This window comes from Scyliorhinus torazame, chromosome 12, assembly GCF_047496885.1.
Source record: "Scyliorhinus torazame isolate Kashiwa2021f chromosome 12, sScyTor2.1, whole genome shotgun sequence".
Lineage (NCBI taxonomy): Eukaryota > Metazoa > Chordata > Chondrichthyes > Carcharhiniformes > Scyliorhinidae > Scyliorhinus > Scyliorhinus torazame.
Window position 1 is genome coordinate 174,800,312 of NC_092718.1, and position 16,968 is coordinate 174,817,279.

A 16,968-nucleotide genomic window follows, 5' to 3' on the forward strand; every position below is an offset into this window, starting at 1 on the left:
ATCCATACCCCGCTCCAGGAACACCCTTCTCACTCTCGGAGTCCCTCGCGCCCACACAAACCCCGTTATGCTCCTGTTGACCCGCCTAAAGAAGGCCTTCAGGATAAGAATGGGGAGGCACTGGAACAGGAACAAAAACCTTGGGAGCACCGTCATCTTAACTGACTGCACCCTACCCGCCAGGGACAGCGGCAACGCGTTCCACCTCTTGAACTCCTCCTCCATTTGCTCCACTAGTCTCGTGAAATTAAGTCTATGCAGGGCCCCCCCAGCTCCTGGTCACCTAGACCCCCAAATACCTGAAGCTCCTCTCCGCCCTTTTTAGTGGGATCTCGCCAATCCCCCTCTCCTGGTCCCCTGGGTGAATCACGAACAACTCGCTCTTCCCATGTTGAGCTTGTACCCTGAGAAATCCCTGAACTCCCTGAGGATCCTCATTACCTCTGGCATTACCCCCACCGGGTCTGCCACATATAGCAGCAAGTCGTCCGCATAGAGCGACACCCTATGCTCCTCCCCACCCCACATCAACCCCTTCCAGTTCCTCGACTCCCTCAGTGCTATAGCCAGGGGTTCAATCGCCAGTGCGAAGAGCAGGGGGGACAGGGGACACCCCTGTCTCGTCCCTCGATGCAACCAAAGGTACCCAGACCTCCTCTTGTTCATGGCCACACTCGCCATCGGGACCTCGTACAACAGCCTAACCCACCTGACAAACCCCTCCCCAAACCCGAACCTCTTCAGCACCTCCCACAGGTACCCCCACTCTACCCTATTGAAGGCCTTCTCAGCGTCCATCGCCACCACTATCTCCGCCTCCCCCTCCCTCGCCGGCATCATTTCAGGAGCCTCCGTACATTCGCGTTCAACTGCCTCCCCTTCACAAACCCCGTCTGGTCTTCATGGATCACCTGCGGCACACAATCCTCAATTCTCGTGGCTAAGACTTTCGCCAGCACCTTGGCATCTACGATTAACAACGAAATCAGCCTGTAAGACCGACACTGCAGGGGATCCTTGTCCCGCTTCAGGATCAAGGAGATCAGTGCCCGGGACATCGTCGGGGGCAAAGCCCCCCCACTCCCTTGCCTCATTGAAGGTCCTAACTAGCAACAGGCCCAACAGGTCCACATATTTTTTGTAGAATTCGACCAGGAAACCATCCGGCCCTGGTGCCTTCCCCGCCTGCATGCTCCCTATCCCTTTGGCCAGCTCCTCCAGCCCAATCGGGGCCCCTAATCCCGCCACCAGTCCCTCCTCCACATTCGGGAATCTCAATTGGTCCAGAAAGCGGCCCATCCCTCCCTCCTCCAGTGGGGGCTCGGACCGATACAGTTGCTCATAAAAGTCCCTGAAGACCCCATTGATGCCAACCCCACTCTGCACCACACTCCCTCCCCTATCCTTAACTCCCCCGATCTCCCTAGCTGCGTCCCGCATCCGAAGCTGATGCACCAGCATCCGACTTGCCTTTTCCCCATACTCATAAATCGCCCCCTGGGCCTTCCTCCACTGCACCTCCACCTTCCTGGTGGTCAACAGGTCGAATTCGGCCTGGAGGCTACGCCTCGCCCTCAACAGTCCCTCCTCAGGCACCTCTGCATACCTCCTTTCTACCTTCACCATCTCCCCCACCAGCCTCTCCCTCTACCTCTGCTCTCTCCTCTCCTCGTGGGCCCTAATGGTGATCAGCTCTCCCCTAACCACTGCCTTCAGCGCCTCCCATACCATCCCCACTCGGACCTCCCCGTTATCGTTGGCCTCCAGATATCTCTCTATGCTTCCTCGGACCCGCTCACTCACTTCCTCGTCCGCCAACAGCCCCACCTCCAAGCGCCACAACCGGCGCTGGTCTCTCTCCTCCCCCAGCTCTCGGTTTACCCAATGTGGGGCGTGATCCGAAATGGCTATCGCCGAGTACTCGGTATCCTCTACTCTCGCTATCAGCGCCCTGCTCATAATGAAAAAGTCGATCTGGGAATAAGCCTTATGAACATGCGAGAAGAATGAAAATTCCCTAGCCCCCGGCCTTGCAAACCTCCAAGGATCCACCCCTCCCATCTGGTCCATAAACCCCCTCAGAACTTTACCCACTGCCGGCTTCCTACCCGTCCTAGACCTGGAGTGATCCAGTGCCGGATCCAAAACCGTGTTAAAGTCCCCCCCCACCATTATCAGGCCCCCCACTTCCAAGTCCGGGATCCGAGCCAACATGCGCTGCATAAAACCCGCATCGTCCCAGTTCGGGGCGTACACATTGACCAGCACCACCCTCTCCCCTTGCAGCTTACCACTTACCATTACGTACCTGCCGCCATTGTCTGTCACAATGCTCGACGCCTCAAACGACACCCTCTTTCCCACCAAGACCGCCACCCCCTGATTTTTGGCATCCAGCCCCGAATGAAACACCTGACCTACCCACCCCTTCCTCAATCTTACCTGGTCTGCCACCTTCAGGTGTGTCTCCTGGAGCATGACCACATCCGCCTTCAGCCCGTTCAGGTGCGCGAACACCCGGGCCCGCTTGACCGGCCCGTTCAGTCCCCTTACATTCCAGGTTATCAGCCCGATCAGGGGGCTACCCACCTCCCTCCCCCGCCGACTAGCCATAACTCCTCCTCGGCCAGCCACGTGCCCGCATCCCCCGCCCGGCCCGTTCCCCACGGCGGCAGACCCCCATCCCAACCCCCTCTACTCGCTCCAGCTCCCCCTTGACCATACCAGCAGCAACCCAGTTTCCCCCCCACCCACCTCCCACCCCCAGCTAGGACCCCTCCTAGCTGCTTTGCTCCCCCCATTGCATTCCCGCAAGTCAGCTGACTCCTGCTGACCCCGGCCACTCCCGCCTCTCCTTCGACTCCTCCCATTGTGGGACATACCCTCCTCCTCCTCCATTACCCATCAGCAGGCTCTCCGCCTCCCCCTTCCATCCCAAGCATGGGAAAAAACCCTCGCTTCCCGGCCCCGGCCCCGCCCCCTCCAGCCTTCAGCGCGGGAAAAAGCCCGCGCTTTCCACCTGCCCGGCCCCGCCACCTCTGACGCAGCTCCTTTTACAGGCCCAGTCCCCTTACCCCCGACTCGGGCATCACCCTCCCCCGCGGGGCCCCATCGCCCCTACCGGCCATCTCCTACTCCGTTTACTTACCCCCCTCCAAGAGCCCACACGACAGACCCAACCAAAACAGTGACCAACCCACCCTAACCACCCACACCGAGCCAAAAAGAAACAAGAGCAAAGAACCCCCCCCTCAAAATGTAACACACCAACAGCAATCCACGAACACCAATCCCGACCCTCAGTTTGTGTCCAGATTCTCGGCCTGAACAAAGGCCCACGCCTCCTCCGGGGACTCAAAATAATGGTGCCGGTCCTTGTAGGTGACCCACAGTCGCGCCGGCTGCAGCATGCCAAACTTCTCCCCCTTCCTGTGAGCACCGCCTTCACCCGGTTGTACCCAGCCCTCTTCTTCGCCACCTCCGCACTCCAGTCGTGATATATTCGAACCTCCGCGTTCTCCCACCTGCTGCTCCTCTCTTTCTTGGCCCACCTGAGCACGCACCCCCGATCAGCGAACCGATGAAACCGCACCAGCACTGCCCGTGGCAGCTCGTTCGCCTTGGGCCTCCTCGCCAGCACTCTATGGGCCTCTTCCAGCTCCAGGGGCCCCTGGAAGGACCCCGCTCCCATCAGCGAGTTTAACATGGTGACCACATAGGCCCCCATGTCTGACCCCTCCAGCCCCTCCGGGAGGCCCAGGAACCGCAATTTCTTCCGCCTCGACCGATTCTCCATCTCCTCAAACCGTTCCTGCCATTTCTTGTGGAGCGCCTCGTGCGCCTCCACCTTTACCGCAAGGCCTAAGATCTCGTCCTCGTTGTCGGAGATCTTTTGTTGGACCTCGCGGATCACCACCCCCTGGGCCGTCTGGGTCTCCAGCAGCTTGTCGATAGAAGCCTTCATCGGCTCCAGCAGGTCCGCTTTGATCTTCCTGAAGCAGCGCTGGATAGCCTCCTGCTGCTCCTGCGCCCACTGCATCCACGCTGCCTGGTCCCCGCCCGCCGCTATCTTGCTCTTCTTTCCTCGCACTTTCTTTGGGTTCACCACCACTTTTTTAGTCGCCCCGCTCCTGGTCTGTGGTGGTATGTATTACGGGTATTAAGGTACCCTGGGATGCCGAGAGGCTATTGGTAGATAGACACTGGATCCCGATTGGATCAGGCCGCCTGTTGGCTCCACCCAGTAAGGCGGAGTACAAGAGCCCGGGTTCTCCCAGCAGCCGCATTCTGTAACTGTGCTGCTGGGGAACAAGTCTGCGTAATAAAGACATTGTTCGACTCCTTCTCATCTTGTCTCATGAGTGATTGATTGTGCTACGTGGTCCAAGCCAAACACTGTCGGGGGAATATTGCAATCTTCTTCCCACACCGGGAAATGTCGAAAAAATGCCATTGGGGGCCCTGAAAAGAGCCCAAAAGTCCGTTCTAAGCGGGAGCTGCCGAACGTGCGACTTAGCTCTGCATAGCCGCAACCGGAAGTCCGGCCGCATTTTTTTTACATGTTCGCGGCCATTTTGTAGGCCGCTTGCAGCCGGCGTTCTTAACAGCCTGCTCCTGCGGCTGTTACGCGCAGATTTGCACGATCGGGAGCGCTGCAACGGGCGGCTGCACCACCCTCCCGACAGCTGCCCGCGACCCACCCGCAGGTCACGCCCCTGAGTTTGACAATGCCTGCCATAGAGAACTGGAAATAGGATGAGATTTGTACTGTGGTGGCGTAGGGCAGGTGGGTGGGCGTGGAGCAGTGGGACTGGATAGAGGGCCCTTGATAGGTGGAGTGCGACAAAGATGTCAAAGACAAAGGCAGTAGGGAAGAACAGCTTCTTCCCTACTGCCGTCAGACTTTTGAATGGACCTACCTCGTATGAATTTGATCTTTTTTCTTCACCTTGCTATAACTGTAACATTATATTCTGCAGTCTCTTCTTCCATCCCTATATACGGTATGCATTGTTTGTACAGCATGCAAGAAACAATACTTTTCACAGTATACTAATACACGTGGCAATAAGAAATCAAATCAAATCAAAAATGTCGTGGACAAACAGGCAAAGGGACTGTTAATGGGGGTGAACATGACGAAGAAGGGTGCTGATACTGGCACACGAAGAGATCAGAATGGCAGAGGTAAGCAGTATGTCAAAGAACAACTTGGAACAGGGAACAGATGGCCCTAGTTGGGGGGGGGGGAGGAATACAATGATGAGGAGAAAAGGTCTCGAAGAAAGAAATGAAAATAAATTGATAGAAATAAAAATGGGATGGAGGTGGAGGAGAAGATTCGCAGCCTGAAATTGTTGAATGTTTTCTGATGTTGTGCATTTGTTCCATGGAATTTTACAGCAGAGAAACAGGGCTTTCTTCCTAACAGATCTTTGTTGGTGTTTCTGCTCCAACACAAGCCTCCCCCACCTTACTACTTTTCAGCCTATAAAATGTTCTTCTATTCATCCAGCCTCATGTACTTAGCTAGCATTCTCTTTTTTTTTTAACAAACAATTTTATTGAGGTATTTTTTGGGTGCCACGCAATGTGTTCAGATTTAAGTTGCCATGTTTCAGAGAATGACACAAGGGAGAGCAGAATGGAGAGATATTAGTTTGCCTTTCTGCTGCGCTGTAAAAATAAGTGTACAATGAACTTTAGGGAGCTTCTTGATAAATGTGTTCCAGCTCCACCTTCATACTCCTTGCTAAGCAACTGCATCGACACAACAGAGCTACTTGCTCGAAACTGCTGGAAAGAAGAATGCAGAGAATGACTTTCCAGAAGAACAGTGACAAATGAGTGTTGGCAGAAAAAACCCAGAATGGCAGTGAGTTTGGGAAAAACTGCATCAGTGAGTGGGCTGTTTTGGAACATTGGAAAGTGTATATTTCATGAACCGTGACCACTGTTGTTGGCACGGTGGCACAGTGGTTAATACTATTGCCTCACAGCACCAGGCACCTGATTCCAGCCATGGGCAACTGTGTGGAGTTTGCACGTTCTCCCTGTGTCTGCATGGATTTCCTCCAGGTGCTCCGCTCCCACAGTCCAAACATGTGCAGGCTAGGTGGATTGGCCATGCTACATTGTCCCTCAGTGTCCAAAGATGTGTAGGTTAGGTGAGGTTGCAGGGATAGCATGGGGAAGTGGGGCTAGGTAGGGTGCTCTTTCAGAGGGTCCATACAGACTCAATGAGCCAAATAGCCTCCTTCTGCATTGTAGCAATTCTCTGATTCTATGTAAATGAAGTGGTTTGAATTAATTAAAGCCAGTTGGCAAGTTGACAGCAAAAAATAAATATCTGCCTCAGCCTGCGGGGGAATTCCATAATTTCTGTTGCCAACTTTCATTGTTAATATATGACTCTAGTGTTGAAAATAAATTCATTCACAACATTCTAATTAAGTATTTCACAGGCTGGAAAAACCCATTTTTAAAATGTAAATCGATTTTGAGTTGCATGCATGTTCAATTGTTCCATTTTTAATTTATTTTGGCACAAACAAAATTTCATGGAAGGCATTACTGATAATTTAAATGAAGGATTTCCCATGTTAAAATTCACACAAGTAGGAGCATGAGTAGATCAAATAGCCGATCAAGCTTGTTTATACAGATGGCCCAGAGCTCCAACTATAGGTTTATGCAGATAAAAGCAAAATACTGCAGATGCTGGAAGTCTGAAATAAAAACAGAAAATGCTGGATATACTCAGCAGGTCTGCCACCATCCGTGGAGATAGAAACAGATTTAACATTTTGGATCTCGATGATTCTTACACAGATCAGATTCTGCCAGACCTGTTGAGTTTATCCAGCAGTTGCTGTTTTTGTTATAAGATTATACAATCTGGTCAACCAAATAAAATATGGGGGGCGATTCTCCGCGGCGCGGACCAAGTGCCCGCGCCATACTGAACGCCGTCGCGTTTCACGACGGCGCAAACAGGGCACGGGCACGACCTATTCTGGCCCCCACAGGAGGCCAGCACAGCGCTGGAGTGGTTTACGCCGCTCCAGCATCCATACGCGGTGCCAAATGGGCGCCGCGCCAACACGCGCATGCGTGGGGAACGTCTTACGTGCGCCGGCCCCTCACCAACATGGCGCCGGTGGACCGCGCGTGGAAGGAGGTAGGCCAGGGGGGGAGGTGGGCTCGGGGGGGAGAGGTCGACCCGCCGATCAGTGGGCCCCGATCGCGGGCCAGACCCCATCGGAGGCCACCCCGGTGAAGGAGCCCCCCTCCCCCTGCCCCCCCCCCCCAGATCGCCCCCCCCCCCCCCCCCGCGTTCCCGCCGGCAGCGACCAGGGGTGGACAGCACTGGCGGGAACCTGTCGTGTCGTAGCGGCCGCTCGGCCCATCCGGGCCGGAGAATCGCCGCTCACCGGTTCTCCGAGCGGCCCGGTGCGAATCGCGCGCCGCTGGTTTCCAGAGGGTGGGAGAATCGCGTTCGGGGGTCGGGGCAGCGTGGCGTGATTCGCGCGGCGCCCCGGGGATTCTCCCACCCGGTGTGGGGGGGGGGGGGGGGGGGGATCGCGCCCTATGTCTTTCCTTCGCCTGTTAGCATGTTTGGCACAGACACTGTGGGCACTCTCAGGCATTTTAAAACTTATTTTGAAACATTTTCAGATCTACTTAAAAGCCACGTAAACACCCAATAGGGGAGGAGAAAACAAATAGATGAGGAAAACTGAGATAGAAATGGAGAGAGGGTGAAGAAGGAAGTGGGAGAGGATGGAGCAAGATGAGAGAGAGAAAACACGAACGGGATATGAAATACTATAGAAGTTCCTCTCCAAGCCACTTTCTATTCTGACTTGGAAATATATCGCTGTTCCATCACTGGCACTGGGTCAAAATCCTGGACCTGATTCCCTAACAGCGCTGTGGGTGTACCTACACCACATGGACTGCAGAGGTTCAAGACTTACCACCATCTTCTCAAGGACCCTTAGGAATAGGCAATACATGTTGACCTATCCAATGATGCCCATAATCTCTTGATTAAATTAAAAAATGGGGGAGAAGAGGGGGACGGAGAGAATAGCTGAATGAATAATGGAGAGAGAAGTGAACAGCGGGAATTGGGGAAAGGTGAATTGGGAGGCAGGGAATGGGCAGGGCCACAACCTTTGTTGGGAGGAAGGTGAAGTATCGGCTCCTGGCAGAATCCCCACCATAGTAGATGTGAACAGAAATGAGCAAGATGCAGATTTCTGTCACAAAAAGGAGAAGCCTGCAGTTAGGGGGGATGAAGTGCCTCAAAGAACTTTATTAGCAAGGTGGACAAAAGATTCTGAATATCAGGCCCTTCAGATAAGTTCTGGAAGAGCTGAAAAAAGGTCCATTCTTCAGTATTAATAACCTTCATTGCAGCACGGTAGCATAGTGGTTAGCACAATTGCTTCACAGCTCCAGGGTCCCAGGTTCGATTCCGGCTTGGGTCACTGTCTGTGCGGAGTCTGCACAGCCTCCCCGTGTGTGCGTGGGTTTCCTCCGGGTGCTCCGGTTTCCTCCCACAGTCCAAAGACGTGCAGGTTAGGTGGATTGGCCATGATAAATTGCCCTTAGTGTCCAAAATTGCCCTTAGTGTTGGGTGGTGTTATTGGGTTATGGGGATAAGGTGGAGGTGTTGACCTTGGGTCGGGTGCTCTTTCCAAGAGCTGGTGCAGACTCGATGGGCCGAATGGCCTCCTTCTGCACTGTAAATTCTATGATAATCATAAACCTTCAACACCTTCTCCTCCCCGCCTCAAAATAAAAGAATTTATTGTTTTCCATAAGTTAGAATACTGGTAATTGAAAGGAACTGAACACTCCTGAACAACCACATTGTCTGTCCTGTGACATCGCTTGTGTTATTAATTTACGAATGAATTATCTAAATAAAAGAATGAACTAAAAAATCAGGGTGAGTAGGGATTTTCCACAAGTTTACTGAGTGGCTGCAGTCCTGCTTTGTGTACAGATTCTAAGGGAGCCCTGAGCAGTGGGTTCAAGCGAAGGACTCCACGGGAAGCTTTCAAAATGATCCACCAGCTGTACAAAGAGTTCAGAGATGAGTGAGTATTAATCTCAGGAACATTGCCTTCGAACTGGATTCACCTGCAATTTGTGTGATTAGAATAACTTGTTTCGGCCGAGTCAAATGCCGTTACAATGATTCCTGTTCGCAATTAGTCTTGCTGATAATTTTTCACGCTGAATGAATAGCCAGTCAACCGTGAGAATTGATAATGAAATTATTTCCCCCTTTTGCTTTGCCAATCAACATTCCTTATTGTGTAGCTGTCATTTTCCTACTGTCATACATTGTCTTACTATAAGATTCAGATGTTGCATCATTTCATGGTTTATTTGCTTAACTGTGCCGAATCTCCCTTGTATTAATTATCTGCCGCATCCCTTAATGTCAGCAACATATTTGCTAATATCGCAAGAATTATGCTACTTTGAATGGATCGAAGAACATGGAACCCAAAGCAGAACTTCTGCACTTCTGGTCAAGTACAGATATTTATTCCTTAACAGCAGTTGATTAATGTGACCCAACCTTCAGTTCATTCCGAAAGCCGTCACTCTCTCCAATAATGAGAAGAAAAGGAAAGAAGTTGCATTAATATAACCTCAGAATGATGACACTGTCAACACAAAAGGTAATCTGACTGTAATGAGATCGAGTAAAGACGAGTTCCAGTGTCTTATCCAATAAAATGCATAATCTCTTAAATTACCTAATAGGATAGATTTGTGCCTGCGTTCAGTCAAAGAATAAAGTAGTAAAGATTACAGCTTGGACCCATACTATTTGATGCCTCATGTCTGTTCTGGTATCATAAAGTTAGGGTGACATTTTCTGACCCTTCTGCTCCTGCTGAAGGCAACCAACCCCCTTGTGACAGGTTCTCCGGCAGCAAGGTGGGTGAGCCATACAAAATGCCATAAACTTCGGCCGACAGGAAGACCCCCTCTGGTGGCCAATGGTGAGCTGCCGCCAGAAAACACTCCGCAAGGCAATGAGTGTTGTGGGGTGGGGGGATGCGGGCAGGTGATGGCGGTCGCACAAAATCAGTCGTTCGTCTAATTCCATGCTCACACTTACTCCCTTTAATATTCTTCTTTTCTATATACCTATCTAATTGCCTTTTTAAAAAGAAATCTGGGCAAGAATTCTCCTGTTGTTGGGATTCTTTGTTCCTGCCGGCAGCGCAAATCCCATTGGTAAGCGGTGGGAAGAGAGAATCCCGCCACCAGCGAATGGCACACTGCCGAGAAACACGCGGCTGGGAGACCGGCAATCCAGCCGCTGAACTCTTTCAACAATTACCTCAGGTTCACGCCACCTTCAAAAGGTGGAGACGAGGCGGGGGGACACTGACAGTTAGGGACCTTTACACCAACAACAGGCTAATAATGCTCTAGGAACTGACAGAAAGTGGGGGGAACGAACTTGGGTACCTACAAATCAAAAACTTTCTACGAAGGGAAACAAGGACATACCCACGACCACCACAATCACTACTAGAGGACCTGTTGGATGCAGACATCCTGGAGAAAGGGAACTGTGGTGTGGTGACATGTATGGACGACTGGGGGGGGGGGGGGGGGGGGGCGGGGGTGGCAACACCCAACTGGTCAAGATAAGGGAGAATTGGGAGGAAGACCTGGGACGGGATTCTTTCAAATCGCGGCTAAGTGCTGACGCCGGCATAAACACCGGAGTGCTTCACACCAGGGTCAACGGGCCTGCTGGCCCTGCGATTCTGTGGCCCACAGGGGACCAGCATAGCGCTGGAGTGCTGCACGCTGCTCCAGCTGCCATACGCGGCCTGCACTGCCAGCCGCAGGTCCGTGCATGTGCACGGTGCCCAAATCCGCACTGCGCCCGCGCGACATGGCAGAGCCACACAGCGGGCCGGCGCAGAAGAAGGATGCCCCACCCCCCCCAGATCGTGCGCGCCCGCCGATCGGTGGCCCCCAATTGCAGGGCTGGCCGTCGTAGAGGCACCTCCCGGAGTCTGAACCCCCCCCACCAGGACAGCCACCACGGCCGCAGGTCCAAGTTCCCGCCGGGTAGAACCATGTTAGAACCACGCCGGCGGAAACTCGTCCGGTCGACCGCGGAGAATCGCCGTTGGGGCCTCTTTCAACTCTAATGAGAAAGAGTAAAGACTAGTTCCAGTGTCTTATCCAATAAGATGCATAATCTCTTAAATTGCCTAATAGGGTAGATTTGTGCCTGCGTTCAGTCAAAGAATAAAGTAGTAAAGATTACAGCTTGGACACATATCATTTGATGCCTCATGTCTGTTCTGGTATCTTTCTGCATATCATAAAGATATCAGAATAGACATGCGACATCAAATGATATGAGTCCAAGCTGCGGCTGGCGGTGATTCTCCGGTTGCCGGTTTCCGGTCCCGGCTTCACGAGCCATCTCGGCGTCAACTCCGATTCTCTGAGCTGGCGCGGGCTCGGAGAATCCCGGCCCTGGGGTTTGAAATAGGGTGAGGACTCTGGAGTGAAGCACTGCACAGGGTCAATTCCACCTCCATATGCGCAAGGTTAAGTCTAATGCAGCTACAACTGGTACACAGAGTCCACTAGAACTTGAATGAGCAGGTTCTTTCTGGAGGACAAATGTGAATGGTGCCAAGAAGGCACGGCCAACCAAGCCAACATGTTCTGGTGTTGCCCCAAACTTGCTGGATTTTGGACAGGTTTCTTCAAGGCAATGTCTAAGGTGATGGCGATGAGGGTGGAGCCATGCCCAAGAATAGCAGCCTTCGGGGTCTCAGAACAGACAGATCTATTCATGGGGAGGAGGGCCAATGCCCTTGCCTTTGCCTCCCTGATCGCCCGCCAGAGAATCCTGCTTGGTTGGCGGTCAGCAGCAGCACCCAAAGCTCCAGACTGGCTGTCCGACCTATTGGAGTTTCTCCAAATGGAGAAAATTACATTCGCCATCCGGGTGTCGGAGGAGGGCTTCCACAAAACGTGAGAGCCATTCACTTGGTGTTCCAAGATCTGTTTGAGACCAACAACTAAGAAGCCAAAGAATAGGAGGGGGTAGCCATGACATAGCAAGGAAGTGGGGGGAGGGATAGGAGAGTGAGAGGAGAGGGGCAGGGGGACATGGAACCCAACCATGTCCAACAAAAGAAGCATGAGAAGCAAGGGGGGACAGGAAAAGAAAAGAAGGGGGGGTGGGGAGAGGCAACAACCAGAACCAAAAAAACAGTGGGGAACGAAAAACAGCAAACCACAACCACTACTGTAAATAATGCAAGAGAAGGATCAACGATGTATGTATGTTATGGGTCCGGGTTTACAGAACCCCAAAGTGTTTCATGGAGTTCAACCGACCCACAACTTTTAATAGATTGTGGTGTGGGAAGCACACGGCGTACTCTCCAGGTGTGATACAGCAGAAATGGACAAACGGTTTATTCTATGAGCTCAAGTTAACCTTTTTAAAACAAACATTGAATATCTTAATACCCATTACTTCAAAGATATCCCCAAAAGTCTACAACACTAAATAATCCATCAAACTGTTCCTTCAAACATCCAAAAGACTTCAAACCTTCAAAAACAGACATGAGGTTACATTCAATATATTTATAGTCTTTGGATTTCAAAAATCAACAGACCAGCTCTGTGTTTCTTCCTGCAGCTCTCAGCAAAACACACAGACACTCCCAGCTGCCTTCTCAAACTGAAACTCAAAAACCAGAAGTGAGCTCAGCACCCCCCACTCCCTGACATCACTTCAGTAATATGATCAGCTCCATTTCTTAAAGGTACACTGCTTAAACATCCATTTCTTAAAGGTACTCTCACACGACACCTCCCCCCAGAAAAAAAAATAAACCATCAACTTCAAGATGGTTTCATTTTTCACCTTTGCACCATCAATTAAGAAATGCACACAGTAAAAACACTTTACCGGTTCAAAAAAACAACACACGCAAACAGGTATAATAATATAGTCCATTTTTTTCGTTCTTCTTCCTCCAACCGAAATCCTTCTCGATTGACAGTCTCTCTGAACAAGTCTCTGCATGATCCATCCATTCCTCTATGCCTCAACATTTCTCTTTAAAGTTAGATCCTTCAGTTCAATCTGATCACAGAATCCTTTGCAATTCTCCAATACAGGAGCATCGGTTACCATAGCTTTCAGGCAGTCAAATGCCTGCTGAAAGTCTGCTGTCCATTGAAATTTTTGACGTTTCATCAGCAAGTCCATCAGTGGAGCAATCACGCTACAAAACTCTTGCACAAATGTTCGATCAAATCCACTCATGCCAAGAAATTACATTATTTCCCTTCGTCTTGAGGGTATCGGAAACTCCTCAAGGAAAGTGATTTGGGCTTTTCCAAATTCACTTCTGGCTAAGTTTATCACCAAACCTGCCACCTGATGTTGATCGAATAACTCCATCAGATTATGTAAATGTTCTTTCCATGTCTGGCTGAAAACTACCAGATCTTCAATATATACCGCACAATTGGGTAATCCTGAAACTACTGTATTAGTTAACCGTTGAAATGTGTCTGGGGGTTTTTCATGCCAAATGGCATAACTTTGAATTGGTATATACCATCTGGAGTCACAAAAGCTGAAATCTCCTTCGCCCTTTCGGATAAAGGTACCTGCCAGTAACCATTAAGTAAATCCAATTTAGAAATAAAAGCAGATTCTCCCACTTTCTCAATGCAATCCTCCAAACGAGGATAAGAGTCCGTTCTTGTAACTGAATTCACCTTTCTATAGTCCACACACAACCGATGGGTACCGTCTGGTTTAGGTACCATCACTGTGGGTGAGCTCAATTGCTGAAACCCACTTCAATTATGCCATTGTTAAGCATACTCTCAATTTCTTTGTTAACCTGTGCCAATTTTAAAGGATTAAGTCCCACATCTACATCATGTGATCACACATCTACATCATGTGATTCTATGTCTGGCCATTTTAGTACTTCCCAATTTATCTCTACAAACTTGCCCATGTGATATCAATAACTCTTTCAGGTCAGTTTGTTTTTCCTCTGGAAGGTAACTTAACAATTCATCCCAATTTTTAAGAACATCGTCATTTTCCAATTTAATTTGAGGTATGTCAAATTCACAGTCATCTGGATTTGGTTCGTCACTTTGAGTTTTACATAGAATTTTACATAGAAGTTACAGTGCAGAAGGAGGCCATTCGGCCCATTGAGTCTGCACCGGCTGTTGGAAAGAGCACCCTACACAAGGTCAACATCTCCACCCTATCCCCATAACCCAGTAACCCCACCCAACACTAAGGGCAGTTTTGGACACTAAGGGCAATTTATCATAGCCAATCCACCTAACCTACACATCTTTGCACTGTGTGAGGAAACCGGAGCACCCGGAGGAAACCCACGCACACACGGGGAGGATGTGCAGACTACGCACAGACAGTGACCCAAGCCGGAATCGAACCTGGGACCCTGGAGCTGTGAAGCAATTGTGCTATCCACAATGCTACCATAAATCATTAATACCTCCTTTTTCTTTCCTTCCTTTTCAAAGTACCTTTTAAGCATATTTACATGACACACTCGGTGAGTCTTCCTTCTATCTGGTGTTTTTACCACATAATTTACCTCACTTAATTTCCTTTCAATCTGATACGGTCCACAAAACATAGCTTTTAAAGGCTCCCCTACCACTGGTAGAAACACTAAAACTTTATCTCCACTGGCAAAACTAGATACTTTGGATTTTTTGTCCGCAACCCGTTTCATCACATTTTGTGCAACTTTCAAATGTTGTCTAGACAATTCACCTCCTCTATTTAATCATTCCCTAAAATTTGACACGTAATCCAATAGTGTAAGTTCCGATTTCTCACCTACCAATTTTTCTTTAATCAATTTAAGTGGTCCTCTTACCTCATGACCAAACATTAGTTCAAAAGGACTAAATTTGGTTGACTCATTAGATGCAACCGTAATTGCAAACAGTACGAATGGAATTCCTTTATCCCAATCCTCTGGATAATCTTGACAATAAGCCCTCAACATTGTCTTTAATGTCTGATGCCACCTTTCTAATGCTCCCTGCGATTCTGGATGGGACGCAGTTGATTTAAATTGTTTTATTCCTAAACTATCCATAACTTCTTTGAATAACTTTGAGCTAAAATTTGATCCTTGATCCGATTGAATTTCTGTGGGTAGTCCATATCTAGTAAAGAATTTAAGTAACTCCTCCACAATCTTTTTAACTATAATATTACGTACTGCAATGGCCTCTGGAAACCTAGTAGACACATCCATTATAGTCAAAAGATATTGATTCCCACTTTTTGTTTTAGGAAGCAGTCCTGCACAATCAATTAGGACCCTTGTAAAAAGTTCCTCAAATGCAGGACATGTGTGACATGATTGACAAAATTTAACTACATCTTTATGTAGTCCAGGCCAATAAAGATGTTTCTGGATTTTAGCTTGAGTTTTCCTTATCCCCAAATGACCTCCCACTGGTGCCTCATGTGCCACCCGCAACACCTCCTTTCTATGCCCTACCGGCAATACTACTTGATGAACCTCTGCCCACTTTTCATCCGCCTGCATATGTACAGGTCTCCATTTTTTCATGAAGACATCACTTTTACGGTAATAACACTCTGGTATACTCTCAGATTCCACTTCCGTATATGCTTTCTGATATATCCGTTTTATTTCTACATCTTCCTGTTGTAACTCCACCAATTTTCCTGAACTAAAAATATCCGCCTCTTCCTCCACCTGTTCTTGTTCTTTTTCAATCATCTGATCAAAAATTGTTTCTGAGAATTGCACTTAAACTTCATCTTCATTCTTTGATTTCTCCTCTTGTCTTAACCTGTGACTTTGCGACCTTGCTACTACACAATCTGGAAAAATCCCAGGATATTCGTCCTCCAACACTTCAGTTGTCTGATTTTCCACTGGCTTATCAACCACAGTAGGCATCACTCCCACTGCGATCCAGCTATATCATTACCCAAGATAAACTGTATTCCTGGACAAGATAGTTTCTCTATTACTCCTACTACCACTTCACCACTCTTCACTGGACTTTCCAACCTTACCTTATGTAATGGAACGCTATTCCTCCCACCCTGAATTCCACATATTATCACCTTTTCTGGCACCATTCTTCCCAAACTACATAATTCCTCATCTCTTCTTACCATTAAAGATTGACTAGCTCTTGTATCTCTTAAATTTGTGACTTCTTTATCTGCTCCTCCTGATACACATGAGTAAACTCTACCCACAAAAGTAAATTCTTTAAAGACATCTGGCACCTTCTTATCAATTACTTCTTGATCAGGCTATACAATCGTTTGCACCTCCTTTGCTTCCCTTGGGCTTTCCTTTACCACTCTAACAAACCCCACTGTCTTATCCTGTTTTACCACATCAGCCTTCCCAGTGCTTTTCTTCAACCACCAACACTGTGACTTTACATGGCCTATTTTATTACAGTGAAAACATTTGAAACTTTTTGTTTCTCTTCCACCCTCCTGGATTTCTTTTTTAACCTGAGGTACACTCTCCTTATTATCTCCCATCAGATCACCTTTACCTTTACCACTTGAGCATTTCTCATGTCCCCAGTTTCTATCCCTCACAGGCTAAAACTGATGTCGGAAACCAAGCCATGATTTATGAACTAATTCATAATCATCTACCATTTCTGCTGCTAATCTCGCAGTTTTAACCCTCTGTCCTTCCACATGAGTTCTCACTACATCAGGAATTTAATTTTTAAACTCCTCCAAAAGTATAATTTCTCTGAGAGCTTCATACGTTTGGTCTATTTTCAAAGCCCTTATCCACCTATCAAAATTACTCTGTTTGAGCCTTTCAAACTCCATGTATGTTTGACCAAATT

At 49.0% G+C, this 16,968-nt stretch overlaps 1 protein-coding gene across 3 annotated transcripts in view; it reads left to right on the forward strand.

Annotated features, from left to right (window-relative positions):
* Window positions 1–16,968, forward strand: part of LOC140386752 (myeloperoxidase-like) — a 103,759-nt gene that overhangs the window by 24,096 nt on the left and 62,695 nt on the right. For all 3 annotated transcript variants that reach the window (XM_072469405.1, XM_072469406.1, XM_072469408.1), the window contains exon 3: window positions 9,017–9,110. In XM_072469405.1, the coding sequence (XP_072325506.1) occupies window positions 9,017–9,110 (94 nt within the window). The remainder of the gene's footprint in view (window positions 1–9,016; window positions 9,111–16,968) is intronic.